The sequence below is a fragment of the Crinia signifera genome, chromosome 4 (genome assembly GCF_055691185.1).
Source record: "Crinia signifera chromosome 4, ASM5569118v1, whole genome shotgun sequence".
Taxonomy (NCBI): Eukaryota; Metazoa; Chordata; class Amphibia; order Anura; family Myobatrachidae; genus Crinia; species Crinia signifera.
The window spans coordinates 182,656,978-182,681,801 of record NC_139220.1 but is presented as its reverse complement, the minus strand read 5'-3'; the positions used below and the strand labels follow the sequence as shown (position 1 = coordinate 182,681,801).

The 24,824-nt window shown below is 41.3% G+C and overlaps 1 protein-coding gene across 4 annotated transcripts in view; it reads right to left on the bottom strand.

Moving 5' to 3' along the window:
• SEPHS1 (selenophosphate synthetase 1) overlaps positions 1-24,824 on the bottom strand; it is a 106,638-nt gene that overhangs the window by 3,128 nt on the left and 78,686 nt on the right. For all 4 annotated transcript variants that reach the window (XM_083183119.1, XM_083183118.1, XM_083183120.1 and 1 more), the window contains exons 6-8: positions 22,075-22,165; positions 14,495-14,594; positions 2,605-2,817 (exon numbers count right to left, since the gene is read on the bottom strand). In XM_083183119.1, coding sequence (XP_083039245.1) covers positions 2,605-2,817; positions 14,495-14,594; positions 22,075-22,165 — 404 coding nt within the window. The remainder of the gene's footprint in view (positions 1-2,604; positions 2,818-14,494; positions 14,595-22,074; positions 22,166-24,824) is intronic.

The following is a 24,824-nucleotide window of genomic DNA, read 5'->3' as shown; positions in this document are numbered from 1 at the left end:
GGCGGTATTTCATGCCCTACCATCCACTAGGGCGTGGTGGGAGAATAAAATAGTGTGCCGAGCGCAGCGAGGCACCGTGCCCGAAGCATGGCGAGCGAAGCGAGCGATGCGAGGGTCCGATTCTCATTGCCAACTGTGTCCATGTCGACTGTGTCGACATTCGGATCAAAAAACAGTGAAAACCCATGTCGACCTTATGACCAGTCGACCTTCCTCATGTCGACCTTTATGCAAATTCGACCTTAAGTCATGTCGACATTGGCCCATGTCGACCTTGGCCCATGTCGACCTTAAGTCAGGTCGACCTTCCTGCCAGTCGACCTAATGACTGTAGACCTAAATGCAGTCTGACGAATGATCCCATTCCGGTGTTTACATGCTTGTTTTTTTATTTTAAATGTGAGTGTACACTTGTAATAAAATGTATTACTTTATCTATACAGTGTTGCACTATATGCTTTTTCTAAGTTCTAGGGATCTCCCTGAACATTATCATCTGAGCCCAGAGTGATCTTTGCAGGACTTGAGTGTCCCCATTCTGCTGTATATTTAACATCGAATATGTGAGTGGGATATCAAGACATATCTATTTTCCTCTGGTGTTTAAATCATCTGCACTATGTCCGTCTTTTTTTGAGTTGTTTCAGATTAATATCAGGACTCTGTGAACTGTTTCAGATTAATATCAGGACTCTGTGAACTGTTTCAGTTACCCAGAAATCTTCTCAGTAAGGACTAGTCGATTTTATGTATGTGATATTTCTTCATTGTGACAAACTTATCATACTACCCCCAGAGGACATATAGCTGCCAAGGAATAGTAGCCAAAAATAGAGCAGCATATACCTATATTCCCCAGGGAAATGCCATCTGACACTTTCATTGCTGCACGACCCCATTGGAGGGGATAATAGAGCAGTTTATCTGCCAATAGAACAAGTATATTGCTGTAAACTGAGGAAACTACTAATTTGGGATACTATATATCTGCAAATAGAGCAGCACATATGTGTGTGCTGCCAAAAGCAGTCTAACTCATAACAGCCCACTCGCAAATTCAGCAATATACACCGGTGCACCAATGAGACTTTTTGTCTGATGCACTATTTGTCAATATAGACACCCCCTGGCCATACAGCTGCCAAAGCAGTGTATCTGCAAATAGAGCAGCATACAACAGGGATCCGCACAAGTGTCATATGAACAAATCACCATCAGAGATACATCCAGAGTCACATAGCAGCCACAGCAGTGTACTTGCAAATAGAGTAGCACGTTATTAATACGTACAGAGTCCCACATCATCAGTGTATTATCACACTAATAGCAGGCTCATTAGTAACACTGACAGCACCTACTACTACCACAAACAGTACTGGGGTACAGTGTGGCATCCAAGCATACATTAACAACCAATATCCTGCATCATTCACACAACACGTGCCTCTCGTTTTATTGTTCAATGTTTGTCCAATGTCTTTATGTGATTCATATTTTCACCTAAATGGTTTTAAGTAAAATAATATTAAAAGGTATATTTTATATAGTATTTTTCTTCTTCTCTCCAAGTGCGCCAGCAAAAAAGACAAGCCTTTTTCTGTCCTTTTTCCTGGCTACTAGGAAATGCTGGTCACGATCTGCTGGTGGATTCTGGTAATCGGCTGCTGGTGAGTGTCTATAGTCTGTCAGGGAGGGAGAGTGCTAGTTGCCATTTTTATTCTGTTCTGTAGGCACTTTACAGGTGAAATAAAATCATCTGGAAGGTATGGCAACCATCCTCTTGACGCGTTTCTCCACTGTAGCTATTATAGCAGTTTCTGCAGAATAAAAACAACGGCAACTGGTAATCTCCCTCCCTAACAGACAACTGGATTTACCAGCAGACTATTACCGACACGTAACAGCAGCTTCTTCAGTCTTTGTAAAATGTATATCATATACATTTTGGTACTTGTGAGTTATCTGGACGCCCGATTTTTTGATTGTATGCCTTAAGTTAAGGCATACAATCAGATACGATGCGATGCGATATCGCATCGCATCGCATCGCATGCGACCATCGGATGCGATGACCCGATTTTTCCATAGGAATCAATGTTAAAATGATTCCTATGGAAAAAGGGGTCCTTTTCATACCCCTACTATCCAAGTGGGCATGGAGTTGGATATAAACCTGTGGCGAGCGTAGCGAGCCACCAAGCCCGAAGCGTGGCGAGCGAAGCGAGCCCCGCGAGGGGACGGTATTCCGTGTCCCCTCGCGGGGCTCGCTAAGCTCGCCACGCTTCGGGCTCGGTGGCTCGCTACGCTCGCCACAGGTTTATATCCAACTCCATGCCCACTTGGATAGTAGGGGTATGAAAAGGACCCCTTTTTCCCATTGAATTCCATGTTAAAATGGACTCAGTCCATTTTAACATTGATTCCTATGGAAAAATCGGGTCATCGCATCGCATCGCATCCGATGGTCGCATGCGATGCGATGCGATGTGCCCGATCCGACCCGATTTTGAAATCGGGCGTCCGGATAACTCACAAGTACCTACATTTTTCTTTTATCTAAAAACAATATTTATATTTCTAGAAATTCTGCTTTGGTAAACTCACCCGATGTCTCAGGACAAGATCCATGCATGAGGCCAAACATGTTCCCACATGCTTTGCTGACTGCAGCCATCTTGGCCAGGACAGGCAAGTTATGGATGACAAAAGAAACCTCATTTCGTTGCTGTTTGGCTAAGTTTTGTGCATGTCCTAAAATCCCGAACCCAGTTATATCAGTAGCAGCATGTGCATTAAACGTGTGCATTAGACCAGCAGCTACGAAAAGAGAAAACATGCATATATTAAGCAAAAAGAGATCAATATAAAATGTATACTGGTCAAGATTACTCACATGTAATTAGATATTTATTAACAAACAAAAACATCCATATCTTTTTGGCATGTATATATATCTTATCTTGGTGCATTCACTTGATCCATGAACAGCAGTTACAGCAAAAATGAAGTGCAACGGAGAAAGTAAGGAACACATCATGACATCTCATGCCATGCATAGAAGTGGAAGAAAATTCTTAATGTAATTAATGATACAGTACTTTAGGACGACATTTAAACATTCTTATTGATACCCTGGAAAGACTCTTGTGCAGGTAATTTTATACATAAGGAGCACTGGCAGTCCTTCTAAATAAATAAATAAATTTTCATTTTAAACACCGTAGATGGAAGAATTGCAATAAATGTGGATATAAATAGATAGTTTAGAGTTTAATGTACAAAGTTTCAGGGGTGCACACTCCCATCGTCAGGTAACATAGGCTATGCTGCTCTCCATACGCCACCTTCATCTTGCAATACATTTCTGGAGCATTATTGCCTTATGCACAAGGAAATTGGATAACAGCTCTTTGCGTTGATCTGGAGGAATCCATCGTGTATTAGACTGCGCAAAAAAAACAAACACCTACTTTCCAGAAATGAAGAAACAGGCAAAGTCCTTCCATACACATATGCTCAACTGGGAAAAATGCAAAAACATTTCACACATTTTCATGTTTTTTTTTTTTTTTTTTTTATATGAACACGCATAAAATAAGAAAAAAAAATACATGAAAATAGAGAGAATTCAATAATTACCTCAATCTATTATTATTATTATTATTAACAGTGTCTTATATAGCGCACACATTTCACAGCACTTCACAGAGAATATTTCATAAAGTTCACATCAGTCCCTGCCCCAATGGAGCTTACAGTCTATATTCCCTTCCATATGTACATGCATACACACTCTTTCTAGGGTTAAATTTTGTTGGGAGCCAATTAACCTACCAGTATATTTTTGGATTGTGGGACGGAAACCAGAGTACCCAGAGGAAACCTACGCAAGCACGGGGAGAATATACAAACTACGCACAGTTAGAGCCATGGTGGGAATCAAACCCATGACCTCAGTGCTGTGAGGCAGTAATGCTAACCATTACACCATCCGTGCTGCCAACTACATTGATAAGATTAAGAATGTATTTTTATTATACAAACTAACAAGACTAAAGGTCAACTTTCATACAGCTACCAACAGGAGAGAAAAAAACATGATTTAATGTTAATCCGTTAAATAAACAAACAAAAAAAAAAAGACAACAATCATAGACTATAGGCTCCATAATTACACTACATTCCTGGAAAACTCCATTTGTATGTGGTACACATAATGCTGATTCATGATTATTCCAATTATTTTAAAGGTTTAATCAATTGTTATATGTAAAAACTCAGGGGCAGATTTAATAAGCTCGATGAAGTGCTCAAGTGTGTGGTTTTTATCACCGGCCAATCAGCTCCTAACTGTGAAGTTACAGGCTTGGATTGAAAAAAAGACAAGTAGGAGCTGATTGGCCGGTGATAAAAACCAGTGACTTTATCACTTCACCGAGCTTAATAAATCTGCCCCTCAGATAAGCTGATCATCCACTCACTGGTCATCTCACGGCTCGACTACTGCAATGTTCTCCTCACTGGCCTCGCTCAATCCCAACTGGCTCCTCTCCAATCTGTCCTCAATACTGCAGCCAGGCTTATCTTCCTCTCCCGCCGCTCTAATTCTGCCACTCCCCTTCAACAAAATCTGCACTGGCTTCCATTCCCCTACAGAATCCTCTTCAAACACCTCACACTCACATACAGGGCCATCTCTAATTCCATTGCTCCATATATCTCTAACCTCATCTCCATCCATACACCCCTCCCGCCCTCTACGGTCGGCTGACGACTGTCGTCTCTCCTCCACCCTGATCACTGCTTCCCATGCTAGAGTACAGGACTTTGCCCGTGCTGCACCCCTTCAGTGGAACGCACTCCCTCGCTCCATTAGACTCTCCCCGACCTTCCAAAGCTTCAAACGGGCACTGAAAACTCACCTATTCATCAAAGCATACCCTTCCACTACATAAACCAGCTGGTTCTCCGACCCCTTGCCTTTTTACATCCTGCTATCTAACCACCACCCACTCGCGTGCACCTCTTGTAATCTGTCTGTCTCCCCTTCCTACTAGATTGTAAGCTCCTCTGAGCAGGGCCCTCTTCCCTCCTGTTGTCAAAGCCCACTTCTCTTCACATTTCACTCACAGCTCTCCTATACTCCAACACTCAGTGACCATCTTTGTCCGCATACTCATCTCCATCATTGGCATCTAGCCTCTAGTTGTATGTTGATTGAGTCCTCACTACTTATATTTAAGCTGTAATGTGTATTGATCTGTGGCGCTCTTTATTTGTACTGTATTTTTGTTATTTATTCAATGTTATGCCAAGCTTTGTCTCCCTGTATTGTTCCTTTGTACGGCGCTGCGAAACACTTGTGGCGCCTTATAAATAAAATTATAATAATAATAATACTTACACACAACATAAACCGTAAAGAAAAGAAAAAAGCTGCTAGCTCTGAGCAGTTCTTCCAAAACCATCACTTAAAGCCATAAAATATATCAAAAGTTGCAGCTCTACAAAGACATAAAAAGGAGCTTTGTGAATGATAAAGCAATGTAAATGATAAAGCATTTTATCATTTACAAAACTACCAGGTTTTAGATACTAGGTAGAGGGTATGGGATTAGGGTTAAAATGTTTACCAAAACCGCTTTTCCCTCAGAGGTCTGCACCAGAAGTAGCAGTTAAAGGACTAACGCAAAATGGAAGCTGCTGCAGGAACCCGAGATTGTAGGTTGACATTCTATCGCGTTGACACATCCTCTGTGTAGACATGATGAATGTTACATGCTGATATTTCTAATATCTATTGTAAAGCGCAACGGAATCTGCTGCGCTATATAAGAAACTGTAAATAAATAAATAAGATATGATGACCAGACGCATGTTGACATGATAAATGTCGACTTCATTTACCACACCCGTGATTACCATAGCAAATTATCAGACACTAGCTATCATTTATCCATTAGTCTTGCCACTTGAGTCCTGTTGGGCAAAGAGTGCTATATAAATAAAACTATTATTATTGTTATTATTATTATACTGTCTACAAAATAAAAAATCTGATTGGATCCTATTGTCAACCTTACGTATTTATTTTTTCACTGGTTTTGCAAACAGCCCGAGTGCTGCACCCTCACTCAACCTTCAGTTTATGTTAGAAAAAAAACACAACAAAAACTGTCCCTCATTCAGATCCCAGCTCTTGACATAGTAGCGATGTCTACCACTTTGCTTCCTACCTCAAAAGACCCATGTGCACACATGCAGAATGGGTCCTGTGCATTCACAATGGCAGTGATTGGCAGTCTGATGCCATTTTGGTGGCAGGGGACCTGGCCTCTTTATGAAAACAGAGGCATATTGCCAACATTTAGAGGTAGAAAAGAAGCCAGGGATCTCAGTCATTGAACAGAGATCTCCTGGCCTTTGTGATGGGCAGCCAGTGTGTCCCCATGGGTCCTGCAGCAGGAGGAGTCTACTTTTTAATAGATGCCTCCAGTTGCATTAATATACAAAACGACCATGGCTGATACTAAAGGGACAACAGCGATAGCCACTCCAACCAATCTGAATTCGCCACAATGTCATTATTCCAACAAGTCGTTCATTAACACAGGTATTGACTTGGTGTAGTGTTTAAAATATTGAATCCTACTATAAGCCTTGACTAGGAAAAAAATATGTTTTTAATGCATACTGTATTAGCCACTTAAGGCCCATACAGAATTGACGATTTTCAGCTGAAAATCGGTAGAAACTGCATCATCGCTAGGAAAGTGGTTCATCTGCTGGTTTTACCAGCAGATGTGGCGATGATGTATGGTTTTTCATCCATCATTAGTGTTCCTTCTAGGAACCAAACGTGGCAGGGCGCTGAAGGGGCGGACCAGGCACGGCGACGGCACATATGGGGGCGTGCCCGGGCCGGCGCGTCACAAATGGGGCGTGCCCGGGCCGGCGCGTCACAAATGGGGGCGTGCCCGGGCCGGCGCGTCACAAATGGGGGCATGCCCGGACCGCCGTGTCACCGAAGGAGGGGTACCCGGGCCGCCGCATCACCGTAGGGGGCTTGCCCGGCCGTGACTATGTCCCCGAGCTGCCGGGAAAGCGTCGTGCACCGCAATCTATGGAGGCGCTGGGCTTCACTGATGCACTCCGGCAGGACAGGCAGCAGGCTGTTTTAGCGGGGCACTGCTAGAGGGGCAGGGCGCATTTTGCAATTTAAAAATCGGCTAAAACAGCCTAGCGGGAACACTAATCATCACCATGTGTGTACGCCTGCCGGGCTGAAAGATTAACCACTTTGAGCGGACCGCCCCATTTCCTCGCCCTGCCCCCCCTGCCTGTCATACTCACGCAGCTGGTCCGCGCCGTGCTGCCCCGATGATCAGCTTCTGTCTGGCCAGCTGGTGGCTGCTGTTGTTCCTTCTCCCCCGTAACGTATACATTGCTGGTCTGTGCCAGCAATGCATAAATTAGCGCCAACACTGCCCACCAAGGTATATTTTGTTATTGCGCAGGCCAGTAATGTATCCATTACCGCCAACACAGCCCACCAATGTTCATATATTTATATGCCCACTGCCACCAATTTACTGTATATATGGCACCCTTTGAATTCAAACCCAGACCATTTATAATGAAAGATTTTCAGCAAAGACTTTCGCCTCCTGAAAATCTCTTGCGCTTTGGGGAAAATAGCTCACTTTGGTGAAAGATATATCTATCAAAGATTTGGCAAATTCCTTTGAAATGAAAATCTTCAAGTGTGTATGGGCCTTTATAGAATGATGGCCACTAAATTAAGGTTAGTGCATAACTAGATATCTAGAAAATCTGTGACCATTCCCAAGAACTACTGGCAAAGGTCAAACTATAAAAAAATGGGCACGGGTGAAGAATGTGAACAGATGCTTCGTCAAATAAGGAATTTATAATTTTCCGAGGAACATGTAGCGTATTAAGAACCTAAGGCTGTTCTGCTGCAATTTTCTAGGGTGCAACATCGAAATCAAAGACCGAATCTGATTGGACTGCTATGGGCAACATCACCTCTCCATTTTTAGAAGCTTTAGTAAACGTAAGTGGTGAAAGGATGGTGTAGGTGACATGGTTAACCCAACATTTAAACATGGCAATGCATTCTATGGCCACTGTCCAATGCTCCCGATTCACCGGGTTTTTTTTATATTTTTTCGATTTTCACTCCTTGCAGTGAATCTTTTTCACTGAAAATCTGATTCACCCTATTCAATGTTCACTGTTTGCAGAAAGCGAAAAGTGAATGCCGGCCAGTTCTCAGTTTCATGCTCGCTGCAATTCGCTGGTGTATTTCAATGGGGTTTTCACTGGGATTCGCCGAGAGTGTGTTCAATGATAGGATGGAGAACTGCTTTCTCCCTGATTTTTGCCAGGATTCACCGTTTTGCATTGGACATCTTTTTTTAGGTGAACTGGAAAGTGATCTTTTAAAATAAAAGTTTTTTTGTTTGTTTTTTGGTGTCAAAAAAAAAAAATCAGAATTTTTTTTCTGTGAAGGGGCATGGTATTTTTATTAATTAGCTTGAAGCACATTAATATATATATATAGTAGATTCGAGGAACCGCACTCTATCCATTTTCTATGGACAACTTTGTGGTGCTCCGCTCTAGAGGAGAATATCCCAAATATAGCAATTTTGTGGAAGCAGGCACTCACCATAGACACCAAACGTAGTTGAAGCAAGGATTTATTGCATTGTATTGGTCGACGTTTCGGTCCTCACAGGGACCTTTGTCAAGACACGAATCTGTCACATCAAAGGACCAGAAACACCAGGCAGTGTCACACTGCCTGGTGTTTCTGGTCCTTTGATGTGACAGATTCGTGTCTTGACAAAGGTCCCTGTGAGGACCGAAACGTCGACCAATACAATGCAATAAATCCTTGCTTCAACTACGTTTGGTGTCTATGGTGAGTGCCTGCTTCCACAAAATTGCTATATATATATATATATATATATATATATATATATATATATATATATATATATATATATATATATATATATATATATATATATATATATATACGTTGGTAGTGGTATTCTAGCGCAAAACTAAGTCCACCCTCAATAAATGTCACTGAATCCTTGAGTCCAATTCGACTCTATCTGTACTTTTTTAATGCACTCTCCCTCCGTTTCAGGGTGGCAGCACTTCTCCAATAGGTTTCTGTTCGTGGAACCCCTTTCAATAGTAATCTAAAAGACAAGAATTGAGATATGCGCCTCCTAGTGCAATATGTAAATGTTCGTACACTTCCCTCCACCACATAGAGGGAGACTACAGCACCCCAACAATTCAAGGAGTACCGTTGTTGGTGGTAATCCACCACTGCTTGTTGTACAAATTCAAAAATGAGTATCCACCGTCTACCAGGATAATTCTTCTCTCAATACTGGGACACTTTTTTTCACACATGCATGGGAGATAAGAGCAACAGAGAAGGAGACAATAGTGTAATAAAATTTACACCGTTTTTATTCCCAACACAAAACAATATCTCCGTACAATAAAAACATTCTTTCCAGCTTATCTGATATAAGATGAAGTCAGTCCATCACCAATATGGCAGAACCAGTCACCTTGACGCGTTTCGTCCTTGCCCTTCCGGCTGGACTTCCTCAGGAGTGTGACTGCTTCACGCCAAAGCCCTGTTTAAATAGGCTATGTCAAACCCATTTCCTGTTCAAAATTCCCGCCATTCGCGGGTACATACTTCCGGGATAAACACGTTTTTGCTTAGTGGAATGCAAAAACCTAATTTCCGGAAGTCCCAGTGGAACGCAAAGGACTTCCGGTTCTTTAGAAATTATCAAACTTTTAAAACTTCAAAATCCGTAATCGCGGTAATCCACCGGCACTCTATTTTTGTGCCCCCCTGAATCTAAACAGGCTCACGTGTCTTTAGGCGCGGGTGAGAGTCGTGATACGGCTTCTCACTTCCGCGTCTCTGACACGCAGGTTCTTCCGGAGTGCGCGGCAACTTCTCCATGGTAACGTCCATCACCATGGTTGCACACGCTCACTACTAGATAGTTTGCCGGAGGCTTTATTACTACACCTCCGGTCACCCAGACTGTCCTTTGAGGTACATAGGTCTTCCGGTTACACAAAACAATACAATCTTTATAAGGGAATGCATTTCTACGAAATTCATAAAAAATTACAAAGAGTAGTTTTTTCTAGTGGCAGACATGAAATAGTGAAAAGGGGTAGCGGATTTGTTTGGTCACAGTGCCATTCCGCAGCCCCTCCCACCATAAACGGCTGTCACGATCAAAGTGCAATGCAGGGGAAAGAACATTAATAAATATAGGACCACAATTCATGAATACATAGAAGTATAAAAAAATGTATATATATATAAAAACATATAAATATATAAAATCACAACGCAAGAAATAGCAGCAAAAGAGTGGATATTATCATAAGAATGGTGCCAATTCATAATTGTCATTAAGGCCATTCGGTACCAAGGTGCCCAATTGATGTATCCAGTACATTTCACGCCTTGATAATACATTTTCCCTGTCTCCCCCTCTGGGGCCAAGGGTTACATGTTCTAACACTCTAAATTTAAAATCGTCCGTGCTGCTATTATGGTATCTCTTAAAATGTCTGAGGATAGTATGGCTTTCAACCTTGTTTCTTATTCCTCTGATATGTTCCTGCATTCTAATTTTCAAATTCCGTTTGGTTTTTCCTACATACTTGAGGCCACAACTGCACTCAAGCATGTAGACCACCCAGCAAGTATTGCAGTTGACCAGACTTTTTAGTTTAAAAGACAATGTGCCACTAGAATTTTTAAAAGTTTTTCCATCTGGATGTGCAAATTGGCAAATATTGCACTTGTTGCATTTATAAAACCCTGTCACTTGAGCCCATGGGTTGATGGCTCCAACCTTTCTTTTCGTCAACAGGCTTGGTGCCAGATTATCTTTAAGGTTTTTGGCTTTTTTAACAACAATGTCTGGTCTGGGCGGAAGAATTTTTGTCAGAACTGGGTCTGTATGCAGGATATCCCAATGTTTGGTTAGGATTTTCCTAAAACTCTGCTCTTGATCATTAAAAGTGGTTATAAAATTGATCCTATCATTTCTAACAGTCTTATTTTTATATTGTAATAAGTCCTTTCTATCCATCTGTTTTACGCTCTCCATTGCCTCTTCTAAAACTGTTTCCGGGTATTCTCTCTCCTTAAAACGGTTTCTATATACTTCCATTTGTCACTCACAGTCCGGTCCTTCCGTACAGTTTCTTTTTATCCTTGAAAACTGTGAGAGGGGGGTGTTGGTTTTCCACTGCTTTTTGTGGTTACTTTTAAAATGAACATAAGAATTAGCATCCAGTAATAAAGCCTCCGGCAAACTATCTAGTAGTGAGCGTGTGCAACCATGGTGATGGACGTTACCATGGAGAAGTTGCCGCGCACTCCGGAAGAACCTGCGTGTCAGAGACGCGGAAGTGAGAAGCCGTATCACTACTCTCACCTGCGCCTAAAGACACGTGAGCCTGTTTAGATTCATGATAGATGCGTTCATCTAAGCAAAAACGTGTTTATCCCGGAAGTATGTACCCGCGAATGGCGGGAATTTTGAACAGGAAATTGGTTTGACATAGCCAGAGGCGTAACTAATATTGTGGCGCCCCCCCCCCCCCCGCCAAAAAATTACCTTACCCCTCCACATGCCACCGCCGCCGCCGGCCCCGCATTCAGTCCAGCACCGCAGATAGCCTCCGGGCTCCGTCTCCTGCAGTAATGAAAAATGACACGACAAAACGGCTGCCTCCGTACAGCAGACAGTTTTTTTAGGGATGTTAGAGGAGGCGGCGGCCTCCTCTAGCATCCTTAAAAACTGTCTGCTATTAGGGGGCAGCCATTTTGTCGTGTCATTTTTCATTACTGCAGGAGACGGAGCCCGGAGGCTATCTGCGGTGCCGGACTGAATGCGGTGGCATGCGGAGGGGTAAGGGGGGGTCGGGGTCTGACCAGAGTGCCCGGGCACCAGGGGCGCCCCGCTGGCGCTTGTTCCCCCAAGCAGCCGCGGTGGCTGCCTTACGGTAGCTACGCCTCTGGACATAGCCTATTTAAACAGGGCTTTGGAGTGAAGCAGTCACACTCCTGAGGAAGTCCAGCCGGAAGGGCAAGGACGAAACGCGTTGAGGTGACTGGTTCTGCCATATTGGTGATGGACTGACTATCAGATAAGCTCAAAATAATGTTTTTATTGTACGGAGATATTGTTTTGTGTTGGGAATAAAAACGGTGTAAATTTTATTACACTATTGTCTCCTTCTCTGTTGCTCTCATCTCCCATGCATGTGTGAAAAAAAGTGTCCCAGTATTGAGAGAAGAATTATCCTGGTAGACGGTGGATACTCATTTTTGAATTTGTACAACAAGCAGTGGTGGATTACCACCAACAACGGTACTCCTTGAATTGTTGGGGTGCTGTAGTCTCCCTCTATGTGGTGGAGGGAAGTGTACGAACATTTACATATTGCACTAGGAGGCGCATATCTCACTTTGTCATATATATATATATATATATATATATATATATATATATATATAAATAACATTTTTATTTTGAATAGGGTGAATCAGATTTTCAGTGAAAAAGAGTCACTGCAAGGAGTGAAAACAGCCCAATTCGCCGGAAAAAAACCCCGGTGAATCGGGAGCATTGAATACTGGCCTTTGTGTTTTTACAAGCGTACAGTATGTAGGAGGAAACATCTGTAGGAGGAAGCAGGGCCATGAACTATCCCCCCCCCCCCCCCCCCCAAAAAAAAATGGTGTATGATTTTTTTTCTCTGCAACTGTTTATTTGTTCTCCGACTTAATTTCAGAATTCACTGCGACAATAAATAAAAATCAAAGAAATGGGGATGTATAAAACCTTTTACCTGCAGGTTTGTGTTGGAAAGGTATATGGTTGTTAGGTCAACACATTAAATGTAGACGTACACTGGGGTGACATGGGCTAGGTCGACACAAGCACTAGCTTGACAGTGTCTAAGTCATCAATCAAATGGTCGACACAGGTTTTTCATTTTTTTTTTTTTTGTGCTGGCAGGCAGTATTTCATGCCCTACCATCCACTAGGGTGTGGAGGGAGAACACACTCTGGTGTCTTAGCTATGCGTGTTCCCTGTACAGTAACAGGGTGGGCAGCTGACATCTGGTGATGTCAGCTGCCCATCCCCCTGGGATTCGTGTCGCTGCCTAATTTCCATGGGAACGCCCATGAAATGATGGGCATTTCCGTGAGCCCCACACCCACACGTAGGTGCGAACGGAACGGCAGACTAGCAGTTCACTTTGACCGTTCGCACATGTGCAGAAATGCGCAGACGCATTAGTAAAACATTGCTCCCCTGTGCAGACACTTGGGGGAGCAAGTAAACTAGAATAACCTCCTAAAGGTGTGCAGTGAATAATAAGTAAAAGAAAATGGTAATGGGATTCGCATTAGATCACTTCACTTGGATTATCCAACAAGGCTGCAGCTATGTTCCAAGTCTACCAAATCACATCTAAAAATCACATTTAGCATACAAGAGTCAGCAATGAACTATAAACAATGTTCAGCTATTTCTAGAAGATCGATTTCCTAGCAGTTTTCTTGGTTTTAGTTCACTGAGATTACTTCGGCACCTAAGCAGCGTTCCAAACATTTACAGGACCACATTGATGAACTCAGGGAAGGGGTATATTACAAAAGCTACGACAATCTTCAATGAATGAACAAACTGTGAAACGGACAATTCCAAGGTCAGGAAATTATATGCTAGTTAATGACTGGACAAGTACAAATCTTATTAGGGAGCCCATCAGGAGGCCTGTGGTAATATTAACCCCTTTGTTTGCAGAGGAGTCCTACTCTGCATTTACACTTTACAACTGCAGACAAGTGGTACTTGGTACTTGCTTTGATTGAATGGATTTGTTTGGTGGGTAGCTACAGGGAATTCCTTGGATTGTGCGGTCAGCTTGCATAGAGTTACTGACAACACTGTAGTCTATAAAAAATAAACGGGTGGGGGGGCGTAGAATCTCTCTCATACAGGCTTCCATAAAATCAGGGGCACCCATATTTGAAAGAGGGTGTAGTTATCACCTGCACTACAGCAATGTGTGTGAAGGGGTACTAACCACCTCATAAGGATGTCTGCACAAATAGGAGCTGCAAAATTGCATTGACTGCCTGCAAAATAGAGCTTCTCTCTCCAAGGTATCAGTACATTTGTCCACATCAATCTATATATTACATATACATCTTGTTTAGGTGGGAGTCCGTGCCACATATTCATTTTACTGCATAGTCATTGGAGATTGGAAAAAAAATAAACATAAAAAAAATAAATGAAACCATAAGTACTGTAGTGTTTGCATAGATATGCCTATATTGGGAAACAGCATATAAATATGTAGCATTTCCAGTACCAGTTCTGTTTAGTCGAGCCATGTTCATCATTGCCTCTTGGTACGCCAACTCCACATCTTCTTGGGTGACCACCAGTTTTATTTTATTCCATTTTTCTGGCTGATGGTGTTAAAATGACAAAAATTACAATGAGAAAGTACAAAATTCTAATTTTTCCATTAAAATATTTATTTACAACACAAGGATGTCAGTCAAAAATGATGCTACCATCAATGAGGAATTGACTACTAACAGTACTTTGTACACTAGGCAAGTTAATCTGATGGACCATACAAGTCATTCCCCCTCCCTTCACCAGGGTACTGAACCTTACAGCTACTTTTCTTGTATTTCCCATGCCGATAACCTTTTACATTTCAATGCTCTGTCACTTCGGCACTTCGGTGACATGGAATTCTCGCTCTTACAATTTGTATTGACGTTTGACTTATTTGTTTAAGCTAGTAATGTACCAAATCCACTATTTTAGTATAATGAACTGAATAGGAATCCTCATGAAAGTTATTTAGTTGCTTTTAAGATCCTATAACAAAAATAAAAGGGAAAGACTAATGTATGGCACAATATAAAAAAAGCAATGATCATCATTTTTCTAAACATCAAAATAACAATGCACAAAAAAATAGAATCTGTACAAACCACATATTGCACCCTTTTCCCATCACACTTAATACAAACTGCACAGAAATAACACCCATTGTCTCTTTCCCAGTTAGGCTTAATAAAATGATTTCCCCCCTATGCTGGAGATGCAAAAACTCAGATGGCACATTTCTGCATATCTGGTGGGACTGCCCTTTTTGGCCCCTCTTTGGCAGGAGCTGGCAGATCTAGCTAATTCTATTTTATCTTGAGAATTCCTTTTAAGGCTGGCTATTTTCTCCTCTCTATGGATATCCCAGAAGCATATCGCGCTCAGAATAAATTGTTCACTCACATGGTTCTGGCGGCCAGAGCCTGTATAGCGGGTCACTGGAGATCTTCAGCTATTCCGCCACTGGCCGAGGTCACTGCTACGATCTGGCATATCCATTAGATGGAGTAAATCACTAGTATCTTAAAATGCTCTTCCACAAAATGTATGAAGGTCTTGGAACCCTGGACCACGTATTTTAATGTACCACCAGCCTTCCACTAAAAACAAGGGTTCTGACCCCTTAACACCCTTTTTGATTTCCTGGTGAGTTGGTCAGGGCCAGTCGGGTAGGACCTCTCCCTTTCCAGTCTCCCCCTCCCCTTCATCTTCCTCATTTTCCACCTCTTCAGCTTTTCCCTCTCCCTCCTTTACTCTTTCACTCTTTATCATCAGGGTTTCCATTTTGTTGTAGTTTTTCATAATATTTTCTTTATTTTTCTCAGCTCTTTAGCACTATCGTTCTACTATTTTTCAATATATTATCACTCTCAAAAACAAAAGAGATGCCTCTGTATTGTGTTGATTGTGCATATTTGAATCCTGTTTTGGAACCTCTGCGTAGGCTCTTCAATATGTTTTTCACTCTTGTTTCTATGGCATCTCATTAATAAAATTTATAGTTTAAAAAAAAAACCACCCTTCAACTTTCAGACACCTAATGCATAGCAATCTACTCCTAACCACGTAACATAAAGTGCCCTTCTCCTAATAAACTGCGGTGCACAAAAAACACCATAATCTATGTGAGCCACATGCTGATTATAGACACACACCTCCTAATTAACTAAAAGCCACAATAAGTACATAGGTGATTTTAAGGGGGGTTTAGATGAGGTTCTGATAGCACCTGATGCACAGAGAAAGCAGCATTATATTCGACTAGCAGTGTCCTGTTGCAGAGAATTCCCCAATTTACCTGACAACCATCTCTTCCAGAGAAGCACTCCTCTTCTTAAAAATTGATAGGCACTTGTTAAAGAGAAACGCCCCTTTTCACCTAAATTCAAGGTCCTACCTGGGTTTTTAAACACATTGCCTAAGGGATCAGTATAAAATCCTGGCGTCCGGAATCCCAACCGCCGCAATGCCAACAAGGGGGGCTGTGGATGCCCCCCCCCCCCCCCCCCAGGAGCTCGCCACGCAGCGGGCCCGGTGCCTCGATACTCTCGGCACACTATTTTGTCCACGACACAGGAGATTTCAAAGTGTGGCATCAAAAGAATGAAGCCTAAAGCTAGGCACACACCTACAGATTAAACTTTCCAATCTGTCTGGTGGGAACAAAAATGTATATGAGCAAATTACAATCAACATTGCCTCCCAAATGAAAAACAGTCAAAAACAATTGCTTGGATACATTTCTTAAATTGAATTATTGTTAACAGTTTGCATGACCAACCATTGTCTGTTTTCTAATGTTTGTGAGTAAATTTTTGCTCTTTTGCAAATCATTTGCTCCTATACATTTCCAGATTTTTGCTCTCACCATACAGATGTAGGTGTGTACCCAGCTTTAGGACACCATCATGACCCTTAGTTGCAAGGTTTTCAGGCAGCGCTCAACATATATAAGCTGAAGTTTATTTGGATAAAAAGACACTAGGGTCCAATAAGTCTGTGTCTGAAAATGCAAACCATGGACTTATCATGCCTACAAGGTGGGGGTGACATGCCCGGATTTTAAAGAACTGTGCCAGTCGCTGGTTTGTGCGACATCTCAAGACCCATTCTGCGTATGCACAAAACCGGTCTTACTCCGCAACCATCAGATTTGTATAAAACTATTGGATTTATGTATAAATCTGAATTGGGCGCATAGCGCCAACCCAGGTCAGACCCAGTTCACCCATAGCTGTGCCCTAGCTTAAAACGGGTTTATACTATAACTGTCTGCAGTCTTTTTGTTCTGCCTATGCTTGGAGTGGACATCATCTCCAAGCACCAGTGATTCAACTCTCCATAGGAGTTTAACTGGACTTGGGTCACCCATATACACCACAGCATTACAAGGGTCTGACCCTGGTCAGATTCCACAGTAACTGGACTCGTTTCCTCTCATACTACAAAAATATAGTGATAGTTTACTTGGCTACAGACAAAAACCAATATGAACTCTAGTGTGTGTGTGTATGATGACCATGGTGGTGTGCAGCGTTACACAGAGTTGAGGGCAAGTGAGGCATCAACAGACAGTCAGTGTGCACATTCTTTGGATTTGTGCAATGTATAACTGTGGCACTTAAGTAGAAGCTTTACTGGATTTAGTTCAGTGCTGGAGGATTGTGTATTTAGCGACAACACCAACACAAATCCTGGATTTGGTACATATCTAGTTTAAAACAGTCAACATAAAATACAAGCTGCTCAAGATGTTAAAAGATGAATAGTTACACATGCTAGATAGATAGATAGAGATAGATAGATAGTGAAGCACTCAGATAAAATATCGTTTTAATGGATTAAGGATGTTCATTTTTAATCACTGAAATTCTGATTGCAATAGCTGCTGTAGCTGAGGGACTTTTGCATGTATAAAAAATAATCCACGATCGACACTCCCTGCAGTGATGGTGATCAGAAGTGCCCTCCAACAAAGTACAGACATATAGAAATATACAGACAATGCAAATCTTGGTGAGAAAAATGCTTAGACAGGAATACATTTTCCAATATTTCAGACAGATTCACATCATTAGGTCCTTGATGAATAACAAAGGGGATGGAAAAATTGGAAAATGAATTCGGAACTTTAAACAGTGTTATTTATCAGAGAGCCACCAGGTTTTGCATTGTACATAGATACACATATATTATATACACATTTACATACACTACCGTTCAAAAGTTTGGGGACACCCAGGCAATTTCGTGTTTTAAATTAAAACTGACTTGTTTATCAAATGGAGGTGAACAATGAAAAGAATATGTAGTCAAGACATTAACAAGGTTAAAAATAATGATTTTTATTTGAAATAATACATTTTGTCCCTCACACTTGGCTGTAAAAGGAGCATTCTTTGACAAAAGCAATTACAGCATTGCAGACCTTTGGCAGTAGTCTAGCTGTTAATTTGTTGAGGTAATCTGAAGAAATTTCACCCCATGCTTCCTGAAGCACCGTCCACAAGTTGGATTGGTTGGATAGGCACTTCTTGTGTACCATACGGTCAAGATCTGGTGACTGCGCTGTCGACTCCATTACAGACAGAAGCAGCTGCTTACTTCTTCCATAAATAGTTCTTGCAGAATTTGGAGGTGTGCTTTGGGTCATTGTCCTGTTTTAGGAGGAAGTTGGCTCCAATCAAGCGCTGTCCGCGGGGTATGGCATGGCCTTGCACAAAGGAGTGATAGCCTTCCTTATTCAAAATCTCTTTTACCTTGTACAAAACTCCCACTTCATCAGCACCAAAGCAGCCCCAGACCATCACATTACCTCCACCATGCTTGAAAGATGGCGTCAGGCAACCAGCATCTTTTCACTTGTTCTGTATCTCACAGATGTTCTTCTGTGTGATCCAAACACATAACCCTGGTTTTAATCTTCCTCTGTCCAATGTCTGTTCTTTTGCCTATATTAATATTTTTCTTTTATTGGCCAGTCTCAGATATGGATTTTTCTTTGCCACTCTGCCTAGAAGGACAGCATTCCTGGGCCACCTCTTCATGACATTGACACTGGCATTTTCCGGGTACCATTTAACGAAGCTACCAGCTGGGGAACTGTGAGGCATCTATTTTCCAAACTAGAGACTCTAATGTACTTGTCTTCTTGCTCAGTTGTGCACTGGGGGCCTCCGACTCTTTTTACTCTGGTTAGAGCTGGCTTGTGCTGTTCTCTGAAGGGACTAGTACACACTGTTTCAGTTTCTTGGCAATGTCTCGCATGGTATAGCCTTCATTTTGAAGAACAAGAATAGACTATAGAGTGTCAAATGAATGTTTTCTTTTTTTGGCCATTTTGAGAGTATAATTGAACCAACAAACTAGCAGACCCATTTTCAGCTGTGCTAACATTATTTTCCAAGGGTTTTCTAATTACCCATTAGTCTTCTAATGCGATTGGCAAACACAATTTACCATTAGAACGCTGGAGTAATGGTTGCTGGAAATGGTCCTCTATACACCTATGTAGATATTCTTTTAAAAACCAGACATTTGCAGCTAGTATAGTATTTACAACATTAACACTGTATAGAGTGTATTTGATTAATTTAATGTTATCTTCATCGAAAAAAACCCCAGTGCTTTTCTTTAAAAAAATAAAGACATTTCTAAGTGATCCCAAACATTTGAACAGCAGTGTACATACATAGGGCGTAAGTTCATCTCAATCGCCCTGAGGCAAAGTGGAGTTTGGTGCCCCCACCCCAAATATGTTGTGTCAACATTCACCTGTGCATATCATCTCAGTGTCCAGCAGCATTGCTTGCTGCAACACAGGCTGAGTATTACCAGACAGGAGCTACCCTGTCCCCTATTGCAGATGTTAGCAGGGTTCCATTTTTAGAGCCAATTAACTATAGGTGCGCCCCACATGTGCTGCTTTACATACAAGTGCCCCTTTAGGGCTTGCAGACTAGAGGTTGGAGCCACCATTGCCTCTGGGAGTTACACCCCTGTAAACATACATACATTCTTTAGGATAGAAGCACTTTATTTTCATTGGGTGTAGATCAGTAGATCAATAATAGGTCGATCGATAGCCATTGGGGAGTGGGGCACCTCTTATTGCTCTGGCTGGGCAGCGTCAGGGGCATTATCATTGAACATTTATATCATTCCATGTTTGTTAATGTAACACTTTCACACATCTATTTTTCACTTTTTGAACACTTCTAACACTGAGCCGCTACTTTTATTTACTTAACACTTTGGGGAGTATTCAATGATTTTTTTTCTCCATGTGCAGCGAATCCTGTTTAGGATTCGCTGCACATTCACAGGGTTACGGAGGGCTGCAGCATTCGCTGCCAGCCCTCCCTGTCACCCTATTTAATGCAGCAGGGGCTCGCTGCCCCTGCTGGCGAATTTTAACCCCAAGCCGGGGACGCAGACAGGCAGGGAGATGTAAGCCTTCCTGCCTGCCCCCCGGGAATTCTAGCACGAGACAGGGGTAGGGAGCCGCTCCTCTGGTCCTGCACGTAACAAGCCGGGACCAGAGTGAAGTCCCTGCTGGTGAAAAGTGTAAAAAAATAAAATAAAAATTAAATATATATTAATGTGCTTCAAGCACATGAATAAAAACAGCATGCCCCTTCACAGAAAAAAAAAAATCTGATTTTTTTTTACACCAAAAAAATAAAAAAAAACTTTTTAAAACTATTTTAAAAGATAACTTTCCAGTTCACCTTAAAAAGATATTGAATGCAAAATGGTGAATCATGGCAAAAATCATGATGAAAGCAGTTCTCCATCCTAGCATTGAACACACTCTCGGCGAATCCCAGTGAAAACCCCATTAAAATACACCATCGACTTGCAGCGAGCATGAAACTGAGAACTGGCCAGCATTCACTGTTCGCTTTCGGCAAACAGTGAACATTGAATAGGGTGAATCACATTTTCAGTGCAAGGAGTGCAAACAGCCCGATTTGCCAAAAAAAAACCCGGTGAATTGGGAGCATTGAATACTGGCCTTTGAGTAAATAGGTATGTGCCTAAGCCAAACCACACTACACTACAATAAATAAAAATGGATGTGATAAAACCTCCATCGCACAGTTTTGGAAACAACCGATCCCTCCCCCTGTGGACCTTATCAAAACTAAGCTTTCCTACAATTACACTATGGAAACCACTTTTTGCCAGTACTCCCCTTCCCATACCTCATTGCTCAAGAAATGGTCAGGTTGGCAGGAGTTTATCTCTAGAGGCTCATGATGACCTCCGACGCATGTACAGTTGTGATTTCCCTATGTTTTTCCAATAGAACTTGGCTTTATCATTCTACTGTTCATTCCTGCAAATTCCACCTATTATTGATTATTGTTGAATATACGCTTGTACTGTTATTTATACCCTGTGCCCCTCCCCCTTCTTCCCCCTTTTTTTCTGTATCCCCTCCCTCTATTTTGAAAACCCAATAAAAATTATTCTGCAAAAAAAAAATGGATGTGATATACTGTATAAAACTAAGAACTAAACAACAATCCTGACCCACTGTCTGGGTAATACACATGGAATGCATACTGGCTAATTAATGCACTTTAGGCAAGGAGGCACTGCATCAATGCCATCTCATTTTAAATGGTTCAAAACTTAGACTGGATACACACCTAAAGATTTATCTGTCCAATCTTTCTGTTGGGAACATATATCTGAAACTGTATTGGAGCAAATGACAATCAACATTTGCTCCTAAATACTGGAAAACAGACAAAACACTATTGTTTGGATACGTTTGTTAAATCAAATTGATTTAACCAATTTGTCTGACCAACCATTGTCTGCTTTCCAGTGTTTGAGAGTAAATTTTTGATTGTCATTTGCTCCCATACATTACCAGATTTTTGTTCCCACATATTGGACAGATACACCTTTAGCTGTGTACCCAGCTTAGGTGTTACATTCCCTAATATTACTTTTCAGATGCAATTCAACAACTAAATAACTCCATTGTGAGAAAACAACATGTGCATTAATATTGTATGCAGCTTTACTTACAATATCTAGCCATTGATGAACTGCTACTGCAACTTGGGTCCCTAAAGGCTTGGTCAAAACAAGGACATCCCCAGGTACGGCATTGTCGGGCCTGTGTGGACACAAAGATTTAGTATAGCACACAAGCATTTATCACATTAATATAATTATATATTTGTTATAGATGTTGTAATTATAAATTTTGTCAGAAGTTTCTATAAACTATTATGGTGGCCTTAAAACTTTTTACATAATATTTCTTCTGACCAATTTAACTATTATCTGTAGTTTTTATTATTCATTAGTTTAAAAATATTAAATTTCTCCAATTATGCTGTATCCTTGTGGAACCTTTTTACATATTGTGGTATTTATGCACTATACTGTTTCATAAAATCTCAGCATGTCGTCTTGTATATTTATATATATATACCACCAATAGTGTCATCAGCGTCCCCAACAAGCAATGTCCATATAACAGTTAAAATAAAATGAATACACTTGTAGCTTTTCTTTTTTGAAATAATTTTTTATTTTTATTTTCAAAAAACGTGACCAGTACCCAACGTGTTTCGTCTCTTAGAGACTTCCTCAGGGTTTACTGATCTTATATGAAATATTAGTACCCATCTGGGTCGAGAAATAGAGAACCACGATTTAATGAATAGGTATTTCAATGTCTAGATTCCGATTTGATACTTCTGATAGATGATTGAATTCATATGAGAGAAACCTTCTTTCAATTGGTATAGTATATAACTTTAAATTCCCTTAGAAGGAAGTGTATTAGATAGCATCGAGGTTAGATTCCTAATTGGTTGGACTCCTAGGTGAACACATATCTCCCACTCACTGAGAATAATTTCACTATCTGGTGATTATATATTACCACATAATGTGTTTGTTGGTTATTCACCAAATTATAACCAATTAGGAATCTAACCTCAATGTTACCTAATACACTTCCTTCTAAGTGAATTTAAAGTTATATACTATACAAATTGAAAGAAGATTTCTCAAATGAATTCAATCATCTATCAGAAGTATAAAATCGGAATCTAGACATTGAAATACCTATTGATTAAATTGTGGTTCTCTATTTCTCGACCCAGATGGGTACTAATATTTCATATAAGATCATGAACTCCTGAGGAAGTCTCTAAGAGACGAAACGCATTAGGTACTGGTCACTTTTTTGAAAATAAAAAGAAAAAAAACTTTCAAAAAGAAAAACTACAAGTGTATTAATTTTATTTTAACTGTTATATGGACATTACTTGTTGGGGGCAGTGATGACACTATTGGTGGTGTGTTTTGGTGTTTTCAGTTCCAACTAGTAGGAGACTGAGTGTCAACAGCGGCCACTTAATTTGTATTTTAAGAGTGCAATTTTAGAGATTTTTGTGTTGTATTTCCATATATAGGTTTTTAAATATAACAATTTATTATAATAATGTGACATTTTCAAAAACATGTTGTAATATATAATTCTATAATTTATTGGGTTTGATTTCCAAGGCACATATGAGAAGGCATGCTGCGACATGTAACAAGTCTTTTATATTCATGTTTGTGTAATCAAATCTCAAAATGTTGAATAAGAGAACCTCTACTATCTGGAGATTCCATTTTGTGTGCAGTGTATCAATAAATGCAAACTTGCAAACTAACTTATTCTTTGTCTATTTAATGAGATAGTGGCTTGCCCAGCTAATAAAGCAATAATCAGATGACTACTTAAGACTGCAAGAAAGTCTTTTGACTTATGAAAAGGGCTAATGGCCTTATTCAGATCTGAGCTCAGTACACATTTGTTTGGAAAATGGGCAAAACCATGTGCACTGCAGGTGGGGCAGATGTAACATGTATAGAGAGAGTTAGATTTGTGTGTGTTATTTTGTTTCTGTGCAGGGTAAATACTGGCTGCATTATTTTTACACTGCAATTTAGATTTCAGTTTCAGCACACCCCACCCAAATGTAACTCTCTTTGCACAGGTTACATCTGCTCCACCTGCAGTGCACATGGTTTTGCCCATTTTCCAAACAAATCTGTACTGAGCTCAGATCTGAATAAGGCCCTAAGTGTACCTTTCTTGAAAACAATCTGACTCTAGGGGCACCACCAACCTGCAAATTAGGATTTCTCAATAATAGGGATTACATTTGATTAATTTGGTTCCCAATAAAATATCACACCTCCCAGAGTCTCTATTGTCTCTATTGTCCCGTACACACGGGGCGATTTCAGTCAAAATCGCTGGGGATATGGTCGCCGAGTGACCATATCCCATGCGTAGAGAGCGATGGTCGCCGGGGGATTCAGTATTGAATCCCGGCGGTCGGGATCCCGGCGTTCAGAATCCCGACGCCGGAATCCCGACAGCCGAAATGCCAACAAGGGGGGGGACGTGGATCGCCCCCCCTTGCGGGCTCGCTGCGCTCGCCACGCAGCGGGCCCGGTGCCTCGCTACGCTCGGCACACTAATTTATTCTCCCTCCAGGGGTGTCGTGGACACCCCAGGAGGGAGAAAGTGTCGGCATTTCGGCGGTCGGGATTCCGGCGTCGGGATTCTGAACGCCGGGATCCCGACCGCCGGGATCGTAACTGCATCCCGTCGCCGGGACCACATTCCCGCGACCAGTGTCTTCCCCGGCAGAGTGTCTCATTTTCATCAGTGACCAATCACTCCATGTCTAATGGACATGGAGGGACCAATCATGTGTACGAAGCTTAATAGGCCCCATATATCAGAAATTAATTGTGACAAT